The sequence below is a fragment of the Xenopus tropicalis genome, chromosome 3 (genome assembly GCF_000004195.4).
Source record: "Xenopus tropicalis strain Nigerian chromosome 3, UCB_Xtro_10.0, whole genome shotgun sequence".
Taxonomy (NCBI): domain Eukaryota; kingdom Metazoa; phylum Chordata; class Amphibia; order Anura; family Pipidae; genus Xenopus; species Xenopus tropicalis.
The window spans coordinates 105,072,088-105,096,778 of record NC_030679.2 but is presented as its reverse complement, the minus strand read 5'-3'; the positions used below and the strand labels follow the sequence as shown (position 1 = coordinate 105,096,778).

The 24,691-nt window shown below is 39.3% G+C and overlaps 1 protein-coding gene across 1 annotated transcript in view; it reads right to left on the bottom strand.

The window, feature by feature from the left end:
• pde8a (phosphodiesterase 8A) overlaps positions 1–16,091 on the bottom strand; it is a 150,553-nt gene extending 134,462 nt beyond the window's left edge. Inside the window, exon 1 of the mRNA XM_031899209.1 lies at positions 15,861–16,091. Coding sequence (XP_031755069.1) covers positions 15,861–15,926 — 66 coding nt within the window. The 5' untranslated portion in view covers positions 15,927–16,091. The remainder of the gene's footprint in view (positions 1–15,860) is intronic.
• Positions 16,092–24,691: the final 8,600 nt, after the last annotated feature.

The window sequence follows — 24,691 nt, the reverse complement described above, 5'->3', positions numbered from 1 at the left end:
CTTACACAATTTGCGTAACTTTTGTGCCACGACTGGGCCCCTTTTCCAAAGCAAATTTAGGGTGAAGACACATGAGATGGACGGGTTTTGCTGCACGAATTAGTAATCACAACTTTTTAAAAAGTTGCAGCCACTAATCGCTGTGTGTCTTCACCCTTAAAAATGACCCACTTTCCCTCCCAATGTCAGCCCTGTGCCTTAGGCCCCAAACTTAGACTGAAATGTTCATGAGAGAGGGGGTCGACCTGCCTGCAAAATTTTTGTTACAGAATTGCGTATACCAAATATAGCTAGTATTTTTAAAAACATGTGAATGATGCTGACTTCCAGACTTAATTTGTGAAAAAACTTGGATTATGCTCTTGCTTATTAACACTTATTCTTTCATACAGTAATACATCTTATATTTGGCCAATGAGATTCCTTGAGAAAACATCGTTTATCAGGTAAAAACTTACGGCAAGATTTCATTTAAAGAGAAAAAACATTTCTCCTCGTTCGTTTTTTCCCACAGACTTCAATAGAGTTTTCATGTGATAAATAGGGAGATACGTTTTTCTAATTGAATTGCATTTGGCTCTAAGGGATAAATCTGGAATTGAATTAGGAGATAAGCTTTTCTCAGCAAATTGAATCTGGTCCATAATATTAGCCTGTCAATTTCTTTTTGTGAATTAACATATCTATAATTAAGAAGAAAGCACCATTTATTGCAAGAGTAAATGCACTACCAAAAGTATTAGGACACTGCCACGTGAGCACTTTTGATCTGCTACTCACCGCCTAACTCTTCCTGCTGACATTGAGAGGTAATTCTGTATGTTATGGAAAGAGACAAACAAAAGGCCTAGCCTTAATCCATAAATAAGGGATGTTTATAGATGCTATGCCTACCCCTAGTGACAGTTATGAAAAAAACAAAACAAGCAAGCACTTAATTGGTCACAATTTCCCAAAACAATGGAGTTAAAAGCTCTGTTCAATTAGCTGCAGGTAGCAGCAACCACTAGTTGCTTCTCGAGGAACAAAATTACTGGAAAACAAGTTTAACAAAGGCTGAAAATCAGCATTTACTAAACAGATTCCTTCCATGTACTCTCACTCTAAACTTAAACCCTTTCACTTTCTCATTTTGCTTATATCCTTCATTATTGTGCTTTTTCTTATAATTTTACCTTACAAAATTTTGTAGTATGTGGAAGGCAAAAAATAGAAAAACTGCGAGTCAGAGATGTCTTTATAGTATCCTATAAAGGAGACAATTAAGGGCCACGCATATAGGGATCTACAACATCAGTTCTAAGTATGAAGAGAGAGAAATAGTAGTATAGCAAGGTGGGAGCAGGCACAAAAGATGACAACAGTAAAGCAAGAAGGGGAAAGCAAAATGTTGTATCAGTGTTTTCCTTAACCTGCTAACCTTCAGGACTTTAAATTGCCCTGTGATATTATTGGTTTGTAAAGGCCTATCCAAACTGATCCAAATTTGCTAATACAGTTTTTCAGTCCATGGATAGAATATGTGGCAGATGTGGATGGGAGAACAGCCTCAGTTTGCGAGAAAAGCCATAGCTTGTTTAGAAAGTCACTGGCCTAGAGAACAATACTGATACATTGCACAATAATATACTTTTCAGCCTATTATTATAACATTAGACTTCTATACGCATTTAATATAACCTTTAGAATTGTTTCAAATGCTGAATTGTCCTTTTGCAAAGGAGGACTGCTTCCATTTGTGTGGGTGATGATGAGGAAGGGAATAGTGATGTGCAGGCAGGGGTGCTCCAGCTATGTGGCAAATTGGGAAACTCGCTGGCAGTGCCCTGCAGGTTACCGAAAGCAGCAAAAATCTGCTCCAGATAACATTAAAAGCAAAAAAAGCTCTCTGCACTAGTAGTGCGGTCCCCCCTCACCCCACTCCAACATTGTTAATTTAAGCATGAAGAAGTAAGGAGGGGCAGTATCGCTCCAGCTGCCTTAGAGCTGCAGCAGGGGCTGAAATACCCGTGTGTGCGGGTTGACCAGCAACCTGAAGGACTACAAGTTTACCCTTAGGTCAAGCAGGTTAGGGTTGAAATTTGGGCAACCGTAGCATGTTCAGGTTGAGTGTGGGTCAGATTGGAGAGTTTCACTCTTCCTCTGCTCCAGAAGTTTCCCTGTCTTGTAACCTAAGATGCACACAAATGTAATGTACAGAGCGGAAACACGTGTACTGGTTGGGTGCATTCCTACAATAGCAACATTTTGCAGGTTAGGGTTGGGTGCGGGTTGAGGTTTTGTGGGTTAGGGTTGGGTCCCGACCCACGCATCACTAGACGGGAAGTCTCTATTTACTGCTTTCCAACATTCAGTATGACTGGTTGCATTCAGAAACAATGCCTATACCATTGAAGGAACCAAGTTATTCAAAATATCAACATAGTTACTGGCTGCCCAAAAATATTATTTCCTTAAACCACTAATGCAAAGAGTTAAGCTGGGCATACACAATAAGATCTGTGAGATTGCCAAACCTTACAGTTCTTTTACATGCTGGGCCAAATCACACTGACATGGTCAGTACATTGACAGCATCAATGTACCAATTTTTAAACATGCCCAATAGATATCTGGATGATTTTGGCAAGATATTGGTCAGACAGAACTTTCTGAGTGCACCATAAAGCTGCTAATAAGTTGCTGACTGGAGAACCCGAGTCTGGAACTGCTATCAGCCCACATATAGCAAGCTTTGAACATTCTGCTTCCCTAGATTGCTAGTGTAGTTTGTTTACAGTCAGCTATAGCTTTGGAACCAGCCATGGATAAATAGCAAGCTGTGTATGGTTGTAAATGGAATTTCCACAACTAGTATATGCAATGTATAAATATGGGAAATTCCCAGCGCTGTTGAAGGCAATCAGGGATTTACTTTCCTCTATTCTAGCTGCAGTATAGAAACACTGTGTCAAAATGCACACAAGCATGTGCAGTTGCCTTCATACATATTCATTTTGGCATATATTTATATTAAAAGTGCAGTGCCACCTACATGGTGGAGGGTCGATAATGGAAGCCAGTTTTGAGCCAGTTTAACACATGACCATACCCATATTAATGGTGATAGTACAGCAAAAAAACTGCCATACTCTGCCTTCCCTACCCTGCCTGTGTGTGCCATACTCTGCCTGCCCTATGCTGCCTGTGTGTGACATACTCTGCCTGCCCTATGCTGCCTGTGTGTGCCATACTCTGCCTGCCCTATGTTGCCTGTGTGTGCCATACTTTACCTTTCCTTCTCCTTTAAGTGCTGTAGTTTATTTCAGTTTCATGCTTAGCCAGTATGTGTTTTGTGTGATAAATTGGTTTTGATGACATAGTGGACCAGTTAATTGGCATAGCACAAGTTGGACAGCCAGATTATCCTTGGGCAGGTTGGGTACCAAAAAAGAGCCTTGAAGGGCCATATATGACCGTTGTGTTTCATATGTGAGCACATGTGTTTCACAGACCCTTCTTTTAAAATGTGAGCTCTGAATGTATTGTATGTAATCTGTATGATTAATGGATCCAGTCATCTTTGTATATCTTTGCAGAATATGCTGGTGCTTTATAGTTACATGTTTATGATAATGATTATTATTATTATAACAACAACAGCATTAGTAGAAAGGAGTATTCTCTATGTTCCACTGAACGGAAAGGGGCCATTAAAGGTAATGTATTTTCCTGAGAATTTATCTTTCTGTGAAGGAACATCAGTTGCAGTTTGGAATATCTTACTATTATTACTCTTAGTTATTTACTAAATACTGACAGTGCTGGAGTATGCCATATATAGTGTGTATCTTGGAAAAGGCATGCAAGTTTCTGTTGTGCTCTTTGCTACTAAGCACAGAGTCTGAGCAGAGCTTTTTTACTTGTATAAAATTGCATGCATTTGAATTAGTTGTATAACTGCTTTAGAATTGTCATGTTTTATTCTTATAAATATGCTTATGCATTCAAGCTAAATTCGGGACAGAAGCAGCTGCAGCATCCCCTTCGTTGCTTAGGATTCTTTCTCCTCCTCTAACCCACTTGCCCCCCTCATTTAGGAATTGACTTTGGCTCTTGGCTACTGAGCACGCTCCTGCCTACCCCTTGCTGTGCTCCCTTCTCTTGCCCCCACCGGTTGTCATTACGCGGTGGGGGTAATGACTCCCTCCCCCCGCGCTCTCTGCGCCCCGCTACCCACATCCTGGAACTGCACATGCACACACACAAGAGGGGGGGAAAGGTGCAGGGGTGAAGTGGCCGACCGGATTGCTTAGGGCACCTGGTTGGCTTGGCCCGCCCCTGCTGTAGCCTAATTTTATATCCTATCAGTAGTATCTACTTTCATGGGATGCAGCAGACAGAAATACCAAAGAAACAACTCATTCAGCTTTGCTGCCACAGTTCCTTCCTGCCATGGTTCTGATCTGGAGAGAAATAAATGAAAAATAAAACCTGTAACAACGCAGACAAAGAATTTTTCCAGTGTTGCCAAACTTCAGCAGATTTAGTGACGGGGTTAAAACTTGGTGAATAAATGTAGAGGTATTTGCCAGCTGTAGAACCCAAGTCCTCACTTTACAGGCACAAAATCACCACTTTTGTATTTGTAGCCAGTCAGACTATCTTGTTTCTTTTTTACATTTCGTGAGTTCTTAAAATATTTGAACAATGTTACATAAGTGATGAAGAAATCCCCTGACTGTTCGCACAAAGCTTTTTATGTGCAGTCTGCAGTAAGCGCTTTTCCCCTGATGAAAGCAACATTTGCTTGTGAATAAACCAAAGAACATAAAAGAAGATTCACACAGAAGGACACACTGTGAAATTAACCAGCGCACTTCCAACTTCAAAACAATCTCTTATTTTCACTGCATACTGCAAATGTTCTTATGCTTTTTATTCTTCCCCTTTTTCCCCAAAAGTTCCTCAAACTACTTTATTTTACATGTCCGGTTTTCTGTTTAGCTCAGTGGACTTGACTTGAGCAATATGGAGTTCATGTTAACCCCTTTACTGGAAAGGGAGTCCACTTTTAAAAAGTTGAGTAAATGCTGGTTGGGTTAACTGCAGGAAGTACAACTTTATGCTGAGTAAGATTTGTTAAACAGTATCAAAAAGCACTGGACTAAAGGCCACATAGTCACTCAAGCAGATTATATAAGTCAAATGTGTGAATGAGAGAGAAACACAGTGCAGCTGCATCGTTATGGATTCTGTCCCGAATTTAGGATTTGCCTAGTGCAGTCCCATTAAGGGTATACGGGGCTTGCATATTTTTACATCCCAGGTGCATGACCCTACATTTATCGACATTAAATCTCATCTGCCACTTAGCTGCCCAGATTGCCAGATTGTCAAGATCCTGCTGCAAGGATGCCACATCCTGTATAGAATTAATTGGGCTGCGAACTTTTGTGCCATTTGCAAACACTGATACATTACTTATAATACCCTCCTCTAAGTCATTAATGAATAAGTTAAATAAAAGTGGACCCAGTACAGAACCCTGAGGGACCCCACTGAGAACCTTATTCCAAGTAGAGAATGTACCATTAACAACCACCCTCTGTACCTGATCCTGTAGCCAGGATCGGGCTGGGCTGCCGGGACACCGGGAAAAACCCGGTGGGCCCCAGCCCTAGTGGGACCAGACCCAACCCTTGCCTTCACTCACCATAAAGAGACTATGGGGCCGATTCACTAAAGGTCGTTAACGCTTGACGCATACTTCTTTGCATTAAAAAGTGTTCCATAATTAAGTACTTAAGTAATTAAGATTCATCAAAGTCATTTTGCATGCGTTACTACACACATATATATATATATATATATATATATACATATATCCTACTACTCATATTGCAAAGCGTTATTTCCATCCCATTGTGGTAACTATCGAATAGAAATAATACTAACGCATAATTCACAAACACATATGAAGCGTTAAACGTGTGAAATATCGCGGTAAGCATGACCAAAAATTGTGGCAGACTGCAAACAAGTATTTCTAATAAAGAAGCACAGACAGACAGCAAATTAGGAATTTGTGGATGCAGCGACAAACTGTAGGGCCAGAAGCAAAATGCTAAAGCTGGTCACAAATGGAGGAACCAGATTATTCAATTCTGTAATTCTAATTTTAACCAAATAGACACACAGTCACTTAGTATGTGGGGTGTCTACTCTGCTGTGTGAGGATCAAACACTGATATGACCCAGCTGATCTTCCAACTGAAAACTGGGGGGCTAAAGAGCACATATATGGCACTCATCATTCAACTTGGATCAGAAGCCAACACTTCTCTAATGATCTAGTAAATTTGTCCCACAGGCCTATGAATGAGACAAGTAAGTTTTGCCCTTAGCTAGATCCTTGAGAGCTTGGGCAAGTTTTAATTTCATCTCAAACTTAGATCAAAGACTCCATAACATAGCTATTTTTTATGCATACAAATCACATGTATTGACTTTTTATCATGTGAAAAATGTATTGAAGTCTATTGAAAAAACGAACTAAATTAGGAGGAATCTTTTTTTTTTTTCTCCACATTGAATCTTGCCATTAAGTTTTCACATTAAAAACCAAAGAATAATGTTTTCTTGTTGATGTGAATCTGGTGATTAATGAGCACACATAATATTTCTGATGTGGTACTGACATAACCAACAACAGTAGCAGTTTTGTAGCAGCACACCAGGAATATTTAAGTAAGTTTAGCTGTAATTTCCCAAACCCCATTGTTTCCAGTTTGGCAGATCAGTGGAATGAATGGGTGTAGCTCAATCTGACCATGAAATACTCTTAAGGGGAATGTAATAAAAGTTATTTGCAATGTGAAAAGTTATGCCTCTGTGTGAACAAATTTGCCTTTGCACAAATTTAATATGGGCTTTGGGAACAAGGAAACTGTTTAGCGACCGCTTCCGACAGTAGAAGAAAGCTTGCGAATGTTATTGTTTGCAACAGTGCGCAGTGGCATGTAGCATCATGTTTTAGTCTCCAGTACTGAATTGATAAATCATGCCCTGGACTTTGGGACTACAGTGATATCTTGGGTTGCCGCCACTAAATCTTTCAGGCCTATCGGGAGTACTGACTTTCTGCCAATATTGTTTTCTGGCATTTACACAATTACACATTTAATAAAAATTATTACTAGGAATGTCATAAATTAATAATGTGCTCTCTGTAAGCTTTTTCCAGTCACGTGTATGTGGCACATAGTTCCTATGATAACCCACACAATGGATACAACTAGTTTCTTCAATATCATCCTATGTCTTGCATGCTTTGATGCTTTGATTCTTTCCTGCTCCACCTTGGTTTATACCTGGGTCTTTTAGTTAATACTCAGAATATCATCTCTTTCTAGCTAAGGGTTTTAAACTTAACTAACTGGGAGTTATCAGTAATGCAAAATGTGTGATATAATAACATACTCAGCATTCATCAGCAAATTGGACTAATTAGGTCATTACTATAAAAGCATGCCCACTTTTCTGACTGAAGACACCGGCAATGGGAATACTGTTGCAGGAGTGCTAATATTTTACAACCAACAATAGCAATTAGACTATTTAGAAGGCTTAATTTTTGCCCCAGATGTAAAACTCTGTTCTGTCATGTGACATGGTGACCTACATAAAATTATCCTTTAAACATATTCAGATGCACTTTGCAGATATTATGCATCATTCACATTAGCCGCTGCCCAGGAAAAGCTTGGAAGAGCTTGTAATATTCATAATACAATGGGCCAGGTTAGATTTGATAAAAATGCTTTACCACATGGAAACTCCATTGAACTCTATGGAGAAATCTGGAACTGAATTATAAATGTGTTTTTCAATGCACTGGAACTGACCCAGTGTCTTTCTGTTATAAGTTAATGTTGCTTGTTCAGTTGATGTTGGTTTAAACACATTGCAATGCTGTCTGTTGTATGATATACTGTAGCTATGGTATAGCTACATATATACATTCCTAAATGTCTAAATAAATAATTGCCTACATGTTTCTGAAGGGTCATGTATAACCCTGTTGCCTCTGCTTGGGATAGGGACTAAAAAAACTGAAAAAGTTGTGTAAGACTACCTTTTGGAGCACTCGCCCAGCACCTGATCTGGGAACTGGCACTTATATTGTACTTTCACACACTGTGACCCACAGCACTTATAATTGCCTATTTGTGTCTGTAAGTTACCCTCCCATATAGATTGTAAGCTCTAGGGGTCAGGGACCTCCTTCCTCTTGTGTCCTCGACTCTTAACTTATTGCAGCTGTATTTATCTTGTAATTATAGTTATAATTTGTATTTATCTATTATCTTATTAACACCCTGTTTGTATTAATGTATTCTACTGTACAGCGCTGCGTACATAAGTAGCGCTTTATAAATAAAGATATACATACATACATAATGCTAAAAAAGGTAATCCCAGAGAGGCTGGGTCTCTCAGAAGTAAAAAAAGGGGAGTGGTATCCCGCTCTGTGAAACACTGTGCCGGCAAATGATGCAATAATTCAAGACTAACGTTCCTCAAAGTAAAATTGCAAATAATTTGGGATTTTATCATCTACAGTACATAATATCATTAAAAGATTGAGAAAATCTGGAGAACTCTCTGTACACAAGGGACATTATTGGATGGCCATGATCTTCAGGCCTCAGGCAGCACTGCATTAAAACAGACACAATTCTGTAGTGGGAATCACTGCATGGGCTCAGTAATACTTCCAGAAACCATTGTTTGTGAACACAGTTCCTTCCTGCATCTACAAAGGCAAGTTACAATTCTACCATGCAAAGAAGAAACCATAAATAAACCTTCTCTGGGCCCAAGGTAATTTAAGATGGACTGAGGCAAAGTGGAAAACTGTCCTTGGCTACAGAGGAGAAGCACTATGCAGCTTGTAATTAGCACACAATTCAAAAGCCAGCATCCGTGAAGGTATGGGGGTGCATATGGAATAGGTAGCATGCACATCTGGATTTGCATTTAAATATAGGGTTTAAATGATTTGCAAATCATGGCATTCTGTTTTTATTTATATCTTACACGATGTCTCATCTTTTGGAAACAATGTTCTATAATGACCCCACAAGTAAGTGCAAGTGCCTATGTGCTTCCTATTGTCCCTCAACAATACAGCGCTGCTCAATAAATGCAGTGATGTATTTATGGTGAAACACAGGTCCTTGCAGTCCAGTACTGAGGCCAGAGACGCTGTGCTTAGTAAATGAGCTCTCTGGTTTTACTTCTCCCTTAATGTTCTCTTATTTTGGATATTGAAAGGTATAATGTCAAGAAGTTCTAAATATGGCCAAACACGGGCCAATTCTAGTAGCCAATATCGGTCCTTAAGACCAATTCAGCAGCTTTTCTGCCTGTGTATGGGCACAAACGACGGGCCTACCCGACCAACACTTGGCCTGAAATCGGCCAGTCCTCGATCGTGCAGCGTTAATTTTTCCATTGGGTCAACGGTACCTATACCCGCTATATTAATTTGATCGTTTGACCCTAGGGCCAATCAGCAGAAGAAAGTGGATTTTACCGTGTATGGCCAGCATCATTGTGCCTGAATACACTAATACTCAATGATGAGAAAATAAAAGTAGTGATGGGTCACAAAACACACTGTGATTTTGGTAAGTATAATTCATTTTTGTGCAAGTGCATTGTTAGGGGCCCTTCCATGTAGACAAATTTACAAATAAAAACAATACAATAACATGATCACATATAGTGTAATTCAAGACAAGTAGTACTATCTTTTTATAATTCTACAGGGAAAGAGTGCACTGGCCAATCACAGTCAAGTGTATATAATTAACCTCTAGGGTCGCTCACAGAAGAGTGTACTTGTGCTTACTCATTACTTGTCAGGTCTTTGTTCTCTTCTGAGACAGTATTAAAGGGACAGTTGAGGGGAATGATAAAAATATCCTTACAGTATTATGTAGACAGTATTATGTAAAGGCAATTTGTATTATTATATGTGTTTATAAAGTGCCACCATATTCCAAAGTCGGGTGTATACATCAAATATAAAATACATACTCAAGCTGATCAATCAATATACAGGGTAAAGAGAGTAGTTGACATTAAAATGATTTGCAGTTTGATATAGACAGCAATATTTGAACTGTAACCCAATTAATAAATAATGATGATCAGTTAAAAAGTTGCTTAGTTTAGGTTCCTCTATAGCAGCGCTGTCCAACTTCTGTGGTACCGAGGGCCGGAATTTTTCTGGCCAACGCGGTAGAGGGACGATAATGGAAGCCAGTTTGACCACTCCCCCTTTTTAAACCACACCCACTTAAAACCACACCCATGTTATCACAAGAGCTTTTAAGACTATACCCACATTAATGGTGGTAGCGCAGGTAAACCCCAAATGGTTGGTGCTCACTGTAGGGATATCACCCATCATTCATATGTGAAAGAATTATATTATGTCATATTTGACGCAACCTTAAATCCCTATGCCTCCTCTTCCCCTGTGGATAGCACAGCAACCCTCAGCATATAATTACACACCTTAGGGACAATATAATGACTATTTTCAAATGCTAACAAACTCCCAGAACAAACCCCTGCCAGGTTCACCTCCCACAGGCAGCATAGGGCAGGTAGAGTATGGCACACACAGGCAGCATAGGGCAGGTAGAGTATGGCACACACAGGCAGCATAGGGCAGGTAGAGTATAGCACACAGGCAGGGTAGGGCAGGCAGAGTATGGCACACAGGCAGCCTAGGGCAGGCAGAGTATGGCACACACAGGCAACATAGCGCAGGCAGAGTATGGCACATAGTCTGCCTGTCCTACCCTGCCTATGTGTGCCATACTCTCTCTGCCCTAGGCTGCCTGTGTGTATGGCACACATAGACAGCATTCACTGACACAATGCTGGCACTGCTCCTACAGTCTGGGTCTGAGGTGTGAACAGGGGAACAATGTGGGTGATTAGAGCCTGAGGTGTAAACAATGCAGGGGGTGAACAATGCAGAGATTAAAAAGTGTGAACAGTACAGGGGATAACATATTTAAACAATACAGGGGGATTACAGTCTGAATATGAGGAGAGAACCATGCAGGGGGCCATTTAATCTCAGTACTGATACCATTTCAAATTTCCACAAAGCTAAGCCATCAAAGCAGCCAGACAGGTGGGGGGCCACAGAGAGGGGGGCCACCAATTGGACAGCCCTGCTCTATAGCATATTAAGCATGTATTTAAAAATTAATTTACACTTCAGTATATGTATTGTAATGTATTACTTCAGCAAAGGGGTCAATAATCCTGCTGTGATGCACCCAAAGGGTTCTTAATAGTGCGCTGAAAGCTTTGCTCACCATCCTCAGAGTGTGACAGAACTGTTATTTTGTGAAAGTAAAAGAAGGAGGAAAGAAGGGAAGAGCCTTAGCCATATGATTACACATCCCTATGTAAGCACAAAGGTGACTATAACCTTTTTTCAGCACATAGTGCTTTTACACAGGGCCCAAGATGTTTTATAGTAAATTTAACACTCATGCAACGACACCTATAGAATGGAGAACTTTACATTTTATTTAACTAAGTTACACAGTAGCGAGTTTATAAATATGTTTTTATGACCAGAGCAGGACTGGTTTTGTGATTGGCCTGAGGTTATCCAAACAGCATAGCGAGAAGGAAAACTGTTCTCAATAAAACACTTTAACTCTTTACTGCTCCCAGTAAAGCATTCTTCACCTATATTTAAATAATGTATTTATGCTACACACATACACCGGTTTTGATGTTCAAATTTTGTCACAAGTTGAGGTGTGCACACAGGTTTTTTATTTGAAAATGCATAGTTAAACACCTGTTGGGGTCCACTCATAGCCAAAAACGAATAAGAGAGAACACTGACTAGTTCCCCTTCTACATCCCACCATTTTAACACATACTTTTACACACATGTAAATAATTTATGTAGAGCAACCCAGATGTTATTGAAAGCAGCCGAGCAGTCAATCAGAATCATGGCACCCTTCTTTTGTTCTATTAGAGCTAGGCCAGCACCCAGTCTTTATTACAGCATCATATCTGATACATACTATGAAACATTAAGATCAAAACTAGATGAGCCTTCAATGACATGATACAATAATACCAAATATATATTAAAAGTATAGCACCTATTATCCATAATGTTTGGGACCTGGGGTTTTACAGATCTTTCTGTAATTTAGATCTCCATATCACAAGTTTACTATAAAATCATTTAAACATTAAATAAAACCAAAAGGATTATTTTGCCTCCAATATGGATTTATTCAGCTTTATTGGGATCAAGTACAAGACACTGTTTTATTATTACAAGAGAATATCATTTAAAAAGAAGTTTAATTAAAATTGAGTCTATGGGAGATGGCCTTAATTTCATCACAAGACGTTGTGGCAAAAAAACTACAGAGCCGTGAAAATATATGCATTTATTTGCAACTTTCTTAGGACCCCTCACATCCTGAAATGACTTTCACAATAAAGTATTGGCTAATTATTAACAAGGGATGTGAATATGATAAAAGTGCTTTTACTTTTTTCTAAAACCTGATCGTTTGAAGAGCCCTAAATCTGCGTATGGAGGGCAGTAAGAGAATGAAATGTTACAGGGTTAATTATAGAAAAATATGTTTAAATAATAGCAGGAATAAATCTTATCAGGGCAAATAAAGCTTAGAGTAAATCTAGCCTTGATTTATTTTGTAAGCATGTAGGATTGCAGCATTTATCACTGCATTTATCACTGATCTTTACAGGGATTCTGTTGTGATTTTTATTGTACAGTTTTTATTACTAAATTACGCTGTTCACATTGCAAATAATTCACTCTACCATTTAATTTTTGAACTAATAAATGTATTTTTAGCTGTAATATTTGTGTGTAGGCGCCATCTCAGTGCATTGTGTCTGACTCTGAGCTTTCAGAAGGAGCCAGCACTGCTTAATACAACTGCTTCCAGGTAACCTATTGTTTCTCCTACTCAGTGTTATTTCCCAAGTTGCAAAAAGCAAAACAGGACTTGGATTTCTCATGCTTGGATGCTATTCTCATATGTATCACTAGGTGGGGCATGAGAGCATGTTTAGCACTGAAAACAATTTCTGTTTTGATCTAAACAATGCTGAAGTCTTCTCCAGCCAGAGCCAGAACTAGGGGTAGGCACGTGCCTAGGGCGCAAGGGGAGTGCTAGGTACGTACCTCTTGTGTGCCTACACCTAGATCAGGCCCTCCAGTACTGTTCACAATACCCTTGTTGTTATGATCATGTGTGAGTGATTACACATACGTGCTAATCCTGGGGGGGCAGGTTGGGGGAGGAGTGAGGTGGCAGGTTGGGCTGCCTAGGGTAAGGGAGTCTGGGGTGTCAGGAATAATTGCCTTCCACTGCCTCTCACTGTATTTAATGTATTTGGTGCTAAAGTTGCCACTGCCTCTCACTGTACATAATGTATCTGGGGCTAAGATTCCCATAGCCTCCCAATGTATTTAATGTTTTTAGGGCTGAAGTTCTCACAGCCTATAACTGCATTTATTGTATTTATGTCTAAAGTTTATTGTATTTAGAAATAAAGTTTCCACTGCTTCTCACTGTATTTAATGTATTTGGTGCTAAAGTTGCCACTGCCTCTCACTGTACATAATGTATCTGGGGCTAGGCTTCCCATAACCTCCTAATGTATTTAATGTTTTTAGGGCTGAAGTTCTCACAGCCTATAACTGTATTTATTGTATTTGTGTCTGAAGTTTATTGTATTTAGAAATAAAGTTTCCACTGCCTCTCACTGTATTTAATGTATTTGGTGCTAAAGTTGCCACTGCCTCTCACTGTACATAATGTATCTGGGGCTAGGCTTCCCATAACCTCCTAATGTATTTAATGTTTTTAGGGCTGAAGTTCTCACAGCCTATAACTGTATTTATTGTATTTGTGTCTGACGTTTATTGTATCTAGGAATAAAGTTTCCACTGCCTCTTACTGTATTTAATGTATTTTGGGTGCCAAGTCAATGTACCATTATTTACAAGTGCATACTGTGTGTATATATCTATATATCCTTTATTGTAAAAGCTAATTTAGTCTAATGGTACATAGAGCTTTTTTTCCACAGGGTCTGGTAGTTAGTACAGAAACGCCTGAAGCCACCCTAAAGAATGGGAGGCAGTATTAGTAGTTTTGCGCACTTACCCACTACCTAAAATCCAAGACAGTACCAGTTATTATACCATTATTAGCCTAAAGTAGAGCAATACAGCATAGAAACCTGGCGCTTAAGCCCCTTGAAGCAACTAATATGTCCTGTAAGGAATGGGATAATTCATTATTTTCAGTGCTTTGGAATTCTTTAATAAACACATTTTTGGTGTAGGGCTTTCCATATGCCTTGAGTTAAAGAATGATAGCTTCCTTCTTGATTGCATTGTAGTAAGCATAGTTTGAGGTTTTGTCTTCATTTTGAGGGATTAAAATAATAGTTTTCGAATGTAAATTGTAAATACGTTGGTTGGTTCCAGTACCTAGTTCAAGTGAAGTCTGTCTTAGCCAAGTGTTATTTGAGCCCAATACCCACTGCCAGGGTACATAAATGTAGACAAATAATCCAATGACACATCAAACTCTAAAGCAGGATATAGTTCCTTGTAAGTGAACATTTATTGTGCCATATCACTCAGCATATTTCAGGGTTCAACCCCCTCACTTATGAGGAATCAAATCCTGCTTCAGAGTCTGCCTCTGTCCTTGGATTGTTTGTCTACAGGTTGTAGTGTTGTAAGTTTTTAAGTGGCACAGTATAAATTTGTGTAAATATGTATGTCTAACTTTTATTTCTATATTATGCACTGAAAGTGTGAATTGAAGTTTATGTCTACATTGTTATGTATTTATTGACTGCAAGTTATCAATAAAAGAAAATCTGCAGTGCACATGCACTAGGCTCCAGGCTCAGAGGAGGAGGCAGTGGTGGAGAATCCCAGACGGAATGTGGGGTTTAATCTGCTGCCTGTAATTTATGGGGCACTAATACTAATAAACCAAGGTTATATTTACTCACAGCTTTAATTCCCTTTTAAAATGTTTTTTTCAGAGCCTCAAAGATTGCCATTGTATCACAATGTGTTTTGATCCTGATTTGATTTTAATTCAGCAGTATAAGTTATATTAAATAAATCCAGTTCTGTGTGTTTAACATAATTCAATGAGAATGAGAGACCCTAACACAATTAGGTATTTACTGTTTTATTATTAAGCACTAGTTAAACAGGTATGTGATAAACACACTAGTACCAATGAATAAATCACTCTACGGGGCATATTGAATACCACAGTTTACAAGAGGGAAACTCATCTCTCTGTTCACTAGTATAGGATTTTAGGGAGACATATTTATTCTTACGCTGGCAAATGGTGGTAAACTCTATTTTCATCCTTTTGTAAATACATCCATGAGAATTTCTATTACATTTACATCTAAGAAAACACAGGCACTAACAGTACACCTGGAACATTCATGCTCATTAAATAAAGTTAATAGTAAAAACCTTTCATTGCTGCATGGCTCTATAGGGAAAACAACAACCCCCCAAAGCAGCAGGACTGGTTCATTTGTTAGGGGCCATGATGAACCCCTCTCCTCCAGCAACACCTTGCTGGTCCCTATAGGTTAATATATCTAAGCAGTACACCTGCTAACATAAATTCCCTTTATCGTTCCTAAATACATCGTCCAGCTGTCTGTTCCACTTTCTATACTGTAAATAAATCCAAAGCTATAACAATGAATGTTGTGCTTACCTGATTTAAAGGACCATTGTGTCCTCTGCTGCTTCCTCCTAAAGTTTTCACCTTCTTCCACTCCATCTCCTTTGTATTTTGCTTGCAGCTGGAAAGTGGTTATTCCAATGGCATTTAGGCAGAAGTGCAAAATAAAATCATGAGAAGGCAGTAATAACAATAATAACAGTAGTAATGGTAAAAGCAGCCACAGTAGCCCACACCGTTGAATGGTCTCTGTAACAGCACTGAGGAATTCATCCGATGATACATCCAAAATTACAGCTTGTTGATGTGAAAGGGTGGCTAGCAACCTGCAGCCACGCTGCACGGCACTAATCCTCCAGCCAGGAGCGTGTAAGCAGATATTAATTGCAGAGCACCCACACACACACACACATGGAGCACAGCAGCACATCAGCAGTATCTCATAGTATCTCTAGCAGAGCAATCCTTCCCAAGACTAGCAGAGAAAGCTGGTATCCACTGTAGAAACTTGACAGACTAGTGCTAATTCATTTTTCACCACTCCCTCTTCTCTCATAGCTTGGCTAGATCATAAAAATCAGAGGCAAGGTCACCAAGCAACCAGATTTTTACGTCACTAGAGGTAATAAAGTCAACTTCCATTCAACTTCTAACCTGCCTTGTTATTGGAGAGCAGAGGAAAATAAGCAGAGAGAGACTGCAGGCTTCTTATCTGCCCGGAGAATATACATGTGCCAGAACAGTGTGTCTTTGTGTCACCTGTGTGAAGCCTGTCATATTTATGGCTGCCTTACGGGAGTGTTTCCCATGTTGGACTCTGAACCTGGAGTCCTTGGTAAAAGAATGAAATGGGAAATGTATCTAGGGGAATAGCAGTACTGACACTTTATAGAGTGTAAATGGACTAGCCCCGCACTTTATCACACTGAAACGTGATTTGTGGCAGTACACAATGCGCGACTTATGGCACTTGTGAAAACAAGATGTGATTACTTTTCCTAGAAACATCATCAGTTATTGGTACTTTTAGAATTATGTATTTATAAAGCACCAACACATACCAAACACATATATACTGTATATATAACAGAGGGGTGTATATATGAAACAAAAACTGACCAATACAGGAGGTAAAGCGGACTCTTTAGACCTTACAATAGACCTTACAATCTAGAGAGGAAGTGGTATTGTGCTATATAAAGAAATAGGATAGTAATAATGATAATATTAAATGTTTGGGTCATGTATTCTTCACCTTAACTTCTACACTTTAAAGGAGGGGAAGGTTGAAACAACAGAGGAATACCAAAAGTTAGCCCCCTAGTAATTGTACTCACTTACCCGATTCCCTGGGCCTGGACTCCTGTTAGTAGAAAACTGCCCTGGCCCAGAGTTCTTCTCAATAAGTGCCATGGAGCGATCCTATTTGTGCCTCTGCTTTCTTCACGTCGGTGTGCATGCACTGTAAAGTGAAAAGCCTAATTCTTAAGAGAGCACCAAAGATTTTTCACTTTTCTGCACATGCATCGGCCCTGGGGTAGCAAAGAAAGAAGAAGTGGAAGAAGAGGATCACTGCATGACCAACTCTGCCAACACGAGCACTGACCCAGGGTATCAGCTAAGTGATTACAATCACTGGGGGTGCCTAACTTTTGGCACCTTCCAGTGATCCTACCTTTCCTGGTTGTAACACACAATAGTTTTAATGTGGCATTACTGTATATAAAGAAATATATTGGCAGTTATCATTCCTTATTTCCAAATGCCACCAATGGATACAAAGAAAAGGCATTGTAGTTTAAGCAGAAAATAGGAGCAATGGTTTATTTTAAAGAACCCACGGAGTCACCCGCAATAGATTTCTGCTATCGTGGGCGACAAACCACTCCAAAAAAGGCTTTCCACCCGCAATAATAGGAGATGCCGGTGGACAGCCCTTTGCATCACTACAGTAATCAGAAGTCACGCAAAGTTTCCTCCTGCAGGCAACTTCGCACAACTTCGAAAATAGAAGTGATGCGAAGGGCTTTCCACAGGCGACTCCACTCCATGGGTTCTTACCTTAAAGTGTGTTTGTCTATTGACTTTCTCTGTGTTGATTTTACTAATCATTTATAAGCCAAGCTGGTCTTTAATTATTTGTTCTTGCACAGTAAATTATATGAATATAACGGAATACTCTCTGCATAGTTGTATTGATGCAAGCAAGTAGGAGCTGCAGTATTGCTTACCGTACTGGCAGAAACCTCCATAAGTTTTAATAACACACAACAGGCCAGATTTACGATTGGGCAAGCCTTCGTGCTTGAGCAATTGCAAAGTAACCCAACGTGAGTTAAGAGACCCATGTGGGGTTTCGGGCAAAAATACCTAGTTAGTTGACATGGTTTCTTCTGAATGGGCTTCCTTAATAAAGTTTGACAGCTTGTAGGTGACAAATTTGTATTATTTAAGAAAGGCTGCTCAGGAAAAAAAACTCAACTAAACAGGTATTTTATGCCTGAACCCCCAAGCTTCATTTAACTGGCACATGCATACAATTAATTGAAATTATATCACCTATTAAAATGAGCTTATTCAGATATGTTTATATAGAAAAGATGCATAAACACAATGTGGATTTTTAGATGCTAATGTGATGGGTTCAGAATAAAGTATCAAAATAATAATCAAAATTATTAAACATGCCCTGCAGCATGAAACACATAAGGCTTTCTGTTGCTTTAAGGGGTGGGCATATCTTGGTAGTATAATGCACAGAATGACTTAATGTCCTCTATATATTGATAATGGGTGAGTGCAGAGGATCTCTTGTTGTTGTTTATATGTATTTTGTGGTCACAACCCTATTGCACCACGTCTAATGGTTTAAAATGTAGTGGTGAGCACAAATTGCCCTTTTTTTGCTATGGACGACCTATCATCTCCAGTTCTGGGCCTGAACTCTGGGTCTACATAACCCTAATGTACTTATTGGAGCTATAAGTTTTAAAATTTTGTTGAACATCTAAATGCTGCAAATGTACTTGGTTATTAAAGGATTATTATGGGGCAGTCACAAACAGAGCCACTACTCTATTAGCAAATTAATACAAGTGACGTTTCAACACCACTGTCCCAGTTTAGTCCAAAACTATGTTGGGATTGGTTGCAATGGTTTTCAGTTAATGCTTTGCCAAAATATCATTTTATTGGGTTTACCTAATGCTTATATGTTTTTTATTAGAAAAGGTATGCCGACCTAAATTATGAAAGAAGCATTTTGAATTATTATATCCCAAACCTGTTTATGCTCTAGCTCTTGTGCTTTCCTAAGATAAAAAAAGAAAAGAGCACAAAACATGTCACCTTATAATATAACCATTCACATTGGCATATTGGCTAACATCTTACAATAATTTCCAGTTGTGCTGCTGGTCCATTGTACCACTGGTGAATTAAAGACAAATGATGGATAATGAGTCAAATTTGATTTGAGTGCAGAGGATTTTTTGCGGTTGTTATATATATATATATATATATATATATTCAGTTGGTAATTTTCAATACCAAGGATTGCCCCCTTTGAGACCCATCTCCTGCTAAGTGACCCCACCTGCTGGCAATCTCATAAGTATATGTCACCAGTGGAGGAGTGATCCAAAAGGGCAAGGGAGCCAATAGCCTAAAGGATGCTCGGATTCCTAAAGCCAGGAGAACTGGGAAGAGCCTGGGGTTTTGCACTCAGACAGTGAGTGACACAAGAAGAATATATAATAGGCCCCCAAAAAGAAAGGGATTATTCAGAGAAGCAGATAAGTAGATGTCCCTGCTCAGATTGGGCCTGAAGCTCAGAGTCACAAAGAGGGACTGATTTTCTGCCCCATACTCAGTGACGGATTTTTGATGGGTAAAAATATTGATTAACCACTACATTGGCTAGCAACCTACTTAATCTATGGCTAGTGACCCTCAGTTACAAAAAAGCCTTTCTGTCTGATCACAGTACTGATACACACAGAAGTATAAAGAAAGATATTGCAGGTACATTTTTGGTGACAATTGATATTAGTCATATAGATCTGTCTCCAACCTATTCCGTTCTTCCCTTCCTCTTTCCTTAGAACTAGTCAGCTTCCTCTTTTTGTAAAAGTTATTTTGGCAATAATGACACTAACAAGACTGGAACAATTTTAAAAAGATAATCTGATGCCAAATGGAATGAAAGCACATTTTTATATGGAGCTTTTTGTGTGATTTTTCAAATATAAAATAAGGTTGATTCACTAAAGTGAGAAAAGCGTTATCGCATACTTTTTTGCGATAAAATTGCGCGACAAATAACGCTCGATTCGCTAAAGTATTATCGCATACGTTAAGACGCATTTCGCATGCGCTAAATAACACATGATCGCAAGGTGTTAATTTTAATGCATTAACAAATTGTGTTACACTATATTTATTCTTTTTCCTTTTTTATCGCATCGTTGGAGAGGAGAAATATATTCACCTATAACTGTTGGATCTCCTGTTGGTTTATTTTTTTGGCATAAGAATGGTTAAAGGAGAAAGAAAGTAAAAGTCACTTGGGGGTGCCAAAATGTTAGGCACCCCCAAGTGACTTTAACCGCCTACCTTTTACCCCGGGCTGGTGCCCCTGTTTAGAGAGAACAGCACCAGCCCGGGGTAGCAGCGAGCACTTCCTCCTTTGTTATTCGCTGAGCGCGCATGCGCAGTAAAAAAAAGTGAAAAGCCTAACTTAAACATTAAAGTCAGCTTTTCACTCTACTGCGCATGAGCCGACCGCTGGCATTTCAGCAAACGGAAGCCGGAGGCGATCCGCTCCAGGTACCCCAGGCTGGTGCTGTTTTCTGCGAACAAGGGCACCAGCCCGGGGTACAAGGTAAGCGGTGAAAGTCACTTGGGGGTGTCTAACATTTTGGCACCCCCAAGTGACTTTGCCTTTCCTTCTCCTTTAAAGTCTGGTGAGTGTGCACACTTATCTAACCATCCGGGTGGAGGTTTTTAAGTTGCACCAAGTTTTTAAAGAGGCTGATGCTAGCGGTGGGGCTTATTCTCGACCCGCATGTTTCCGCAGGCTGAGCATCTGCCCTGTGTGGCATCAGCCTTAAAGTTACAAAGTTTATTTCATTATAAAAGGTGTAGACTAGAGCAAGACTAGAACATTTAATGATTAATTAGATATACAGAGCCTGTACCCAACATACTCCTGTGTCCCTGGTTGCCTTCCTCTTTCCTTTCAACTTTTCAGCTTTCTCTTTTTTTAAATTGTATTTTATTCAGTAATGAAGCTTAAGAGACAGCAATATAGAAAATAATGTATGTATGTATAAATTTATTTATAATGCACTATATGGATATGAAGCTCTGTACACCCTGGAAAAAGGTTATCTCAAACTGGCCATTCACTCCTTAGATGAGGTTCTTTTGGCCGCTTTGGTCACTTGGCCGCTTTTGGTCAACAATCAGATTATCTTGCAGGCCTACGGAGACTCATTCAGCAAAGACCACATGAATGTACCCATGTGATCAGTGGAGTTTCTAGGGCTGCTGCCACCCCGAAGCAACAAGGTGCCAAGAAGAGCCAAATTTCTGTTTTAAAAATCAAAAAATCAACCCTTAAAGATACCAGAGACAACTTTTGGCCACCCATGGTAACTCACCTTGCCTTATGGCAGGAGTGGCCCTGTATGTGGTCCTTACCCAAGGGGATTTTCAAGTCTACCCCATGGAGTTAGATTGGAACAAAGAATGTTGTCCTTTAATGAGAAAATTAAATACATTTCCTTATAAAGGGAACAGAACACGATCGTATGGGTAGAGATAGGATCAGCTATCGGTCAGACATGCCTTTAGGACGGCCCCATACATAAGACAGTAAGCTCCTAACTTGGCTTTGAGGGGACACCTTTACCCTGTGCCTTCATTTTTAATACAATAAAGAATCATCTGATTTAGTGGTACTTACAAAGTCCTTTTTTCAGCTATTGTTACCTTGTTGATTGGAATTTAGAGCTTTCCAAATCTCACTGCTTCTCCAGGCACAGCTGGCTTGAATTATGGCTTAATTATGAGTCAAAATTATGAATTTAAAAGGTCCCACCTGCTGCAAGTGTTTGGAATTCCAGGAATAAATGACAGCCCAGCATTAGGGAGCATTAAAATGAAACATCACTCAGTAAGGGGTTTTCAGTCAAATTTTAGATAGAGTCAGAATTTGCATGGGTTTTCCGTCTACTCACAGTTCCAGTGTTTCAGAGCTGATGATATAAAATATCTTTGTTGTAAATATCAGATTTATTATAAAACTTGAGACATTTGGGTCAAGTCTTATCCAAGGTATTATTAGAAGGTCATGGATCCTGGTGCAATATTTGAAAGTGACCCCCCACTTACCTATCACTCCCACGCCCCCAATTTTATCACAAGTAATATGAGAGTGTCATACATAATATTCTCTTCATATAATAAGGTGTAAAATGTTTTCAGTTTCAAATTCATAATGCCTGTATATTATCCAAAAATATTTATCAAAAGACTTTTAATAAAATTGTCCTATGAAGAATTCATTTTCACACACATTCAAGAAAGGTACAAAATAAGGCAAATTATTTGTAAGCAGTGTACATAGCTTTACATAGCTTTACAATGCTCACACTGTTTGGAAGTTGTCACATGTGGGTTAATGTATTTGCATTGCAATACTTCACTAAAACTGGATACATTGCTTAGTATGAGCCTTCTCTAGAGCAGCAGTGCCCCCTGTCTTTTAGAATTGTAATCTAGATTTTCAGTTTTAATTCCTTTATTTTAATGCTAGAGTCCATGCTACATTTCTTTTTAGTAGCCTTTGAGCCCTGGGCACCTTAAAAATTATCTTTTTAAAGGCTTTTCAGTTGTTGGGCCCTGCCTGTGAACATAGAGGAAATCTTTAGTATATAGTGTGCAATACAGGGTATATATTTATATTGTATTTATATTGTAAGGCAAAATAACAGTGACACACAAGGTATTACACACAAGGTATTACACACAAGGGGGCTGATTTACCAACCCACGAATCCGACCCGAATTGGAAAAGTTCCGACTTGAAAACGAACATTTTGCGACTTTTTCGTATGTTTTGCGATTTTTTCGGATTCTGTACGAATTTTTCGTTACCAATACGATTTTTGCGTAAAAACGCGAGTTTTTCGTATCCATTACGAAAGTTGCGTAAAAAGTTGCGCATTTTGCGTAGCGTTAAAACTTACGCGAAAAGTTGCGCATTTTTCGCGTAAGTTTTAACGCTACGCAAAATGCGCAACTTTTTACGCAACTTTCGTAATGGATAGGAAAACTCGCGTTTTTACGCAAAAATCATATTAGATCCGAAAAATTCTTAAAGAATCCGAAAAAATCGCAAAACATACGAAAAAATCGCAAAGTACCGATCATTACGAAAAAAACGCAATCGGACTCCATTCGACCCGTTCGTGGGTAAGTAAATCAGCCCCATGGTGTACCTTTTTTTTAGGAAAAATAATTGTCATCATCATCATTTATTCACATAATGTCAGCACCTGACTTTTTCCTACAAGAATATATTGAACTTTTACATCACTTGGGACCCAACAGAGCCCTTCTCTACCATCAACTCTGGATTTGATGTTTATATTGTTATACCCACTTTCTGATCAATTTACTGCATCTGTAATAATACAGCCTTTTTTTTCTTTCTACTGAATAGGATACACATTGTATGGAAAAGCTTAATGCACCCCACCATACGCACCATACGCACCATACATAGTGTGTTTCTCTTTCTGCAAAATCAGAAAATGCTACTGAATTTTTAAGTACAGATTGATGACAAATGTTCTCCCTATAGCTATCATGTCCATTACACTAAAGCTGGCCATACATGCGCAGATATGGGGAGGCTGACTTTGACCATTCTGCCACTTTATATGGACATGTAAGTCACCTTGGGAACAGCCATTGAGGGGATAAGGTTGTATTGGTATTGATGTCTGAGGGTATAATTTTGTTAGGGCCCTGAAAAATCTATACTTTCTACAGTTAATTGCACTAGCATGGGCCCCAAATTATATATCTGCACTGCCATCAGGGGGGTAAAGTGGGGACTGTTGTCAAATTTTGACCAGGGGTGGGGACCGACATATGTAAATAACATAACTTAACCCTGCATAAAAACTTCCACGTAGGGCTGTAACACACGGAGAGATTAGTCGCCGCTCGACAAATCTTCCTTGTCGCAGACGACTAATCTCCCTGAAATGCCATCCCACTGGCTAGAATGTAAATTGCCGGTGGGATGGCATACGCGGCGGCGCGATTTGCTGAAGTCGCCTTGAGAGGTGACTTCGGCAAATAGTGGTAAATTTTAGAATTTCGGTGTGGCATGCATCCCCTACAGTAAATTGTTGCCGCCCTAGGCCCTGACCTTTGTGGCCTCGCCACAAATCCGGGCCTGTCTCTGATAATCTAATTATCAACCTTGCAAGGAAAGCATGGAGTAGCTTTAAAGGAACAGTAACACCAAAAAATGTATATATTTTAAAGAAATTAAACTACAATGTACTGCTGCCCTGCACTGGTAAAAATTGTGTGTTTGCTTCAGAAGCATTACTAGAGTTTATATAAACCCTGGTGTGTAGCCATGGGGGCAGCCATTCAAAAGAAGAAAAGGCACAGGTTATATAGCAGCTAACAGATAAACCCTGTAGAATACAATGGTGTCTTATCTGTTATTTGCTATGTAACCTGTGCCTTTTCTCCTTTTTTCCATCTTGAATGGCTGACCCCAGCAGCTTATTTATATAAACTATGGTAGTGTTCCTGAAGCAAACACCCCAGTTTTA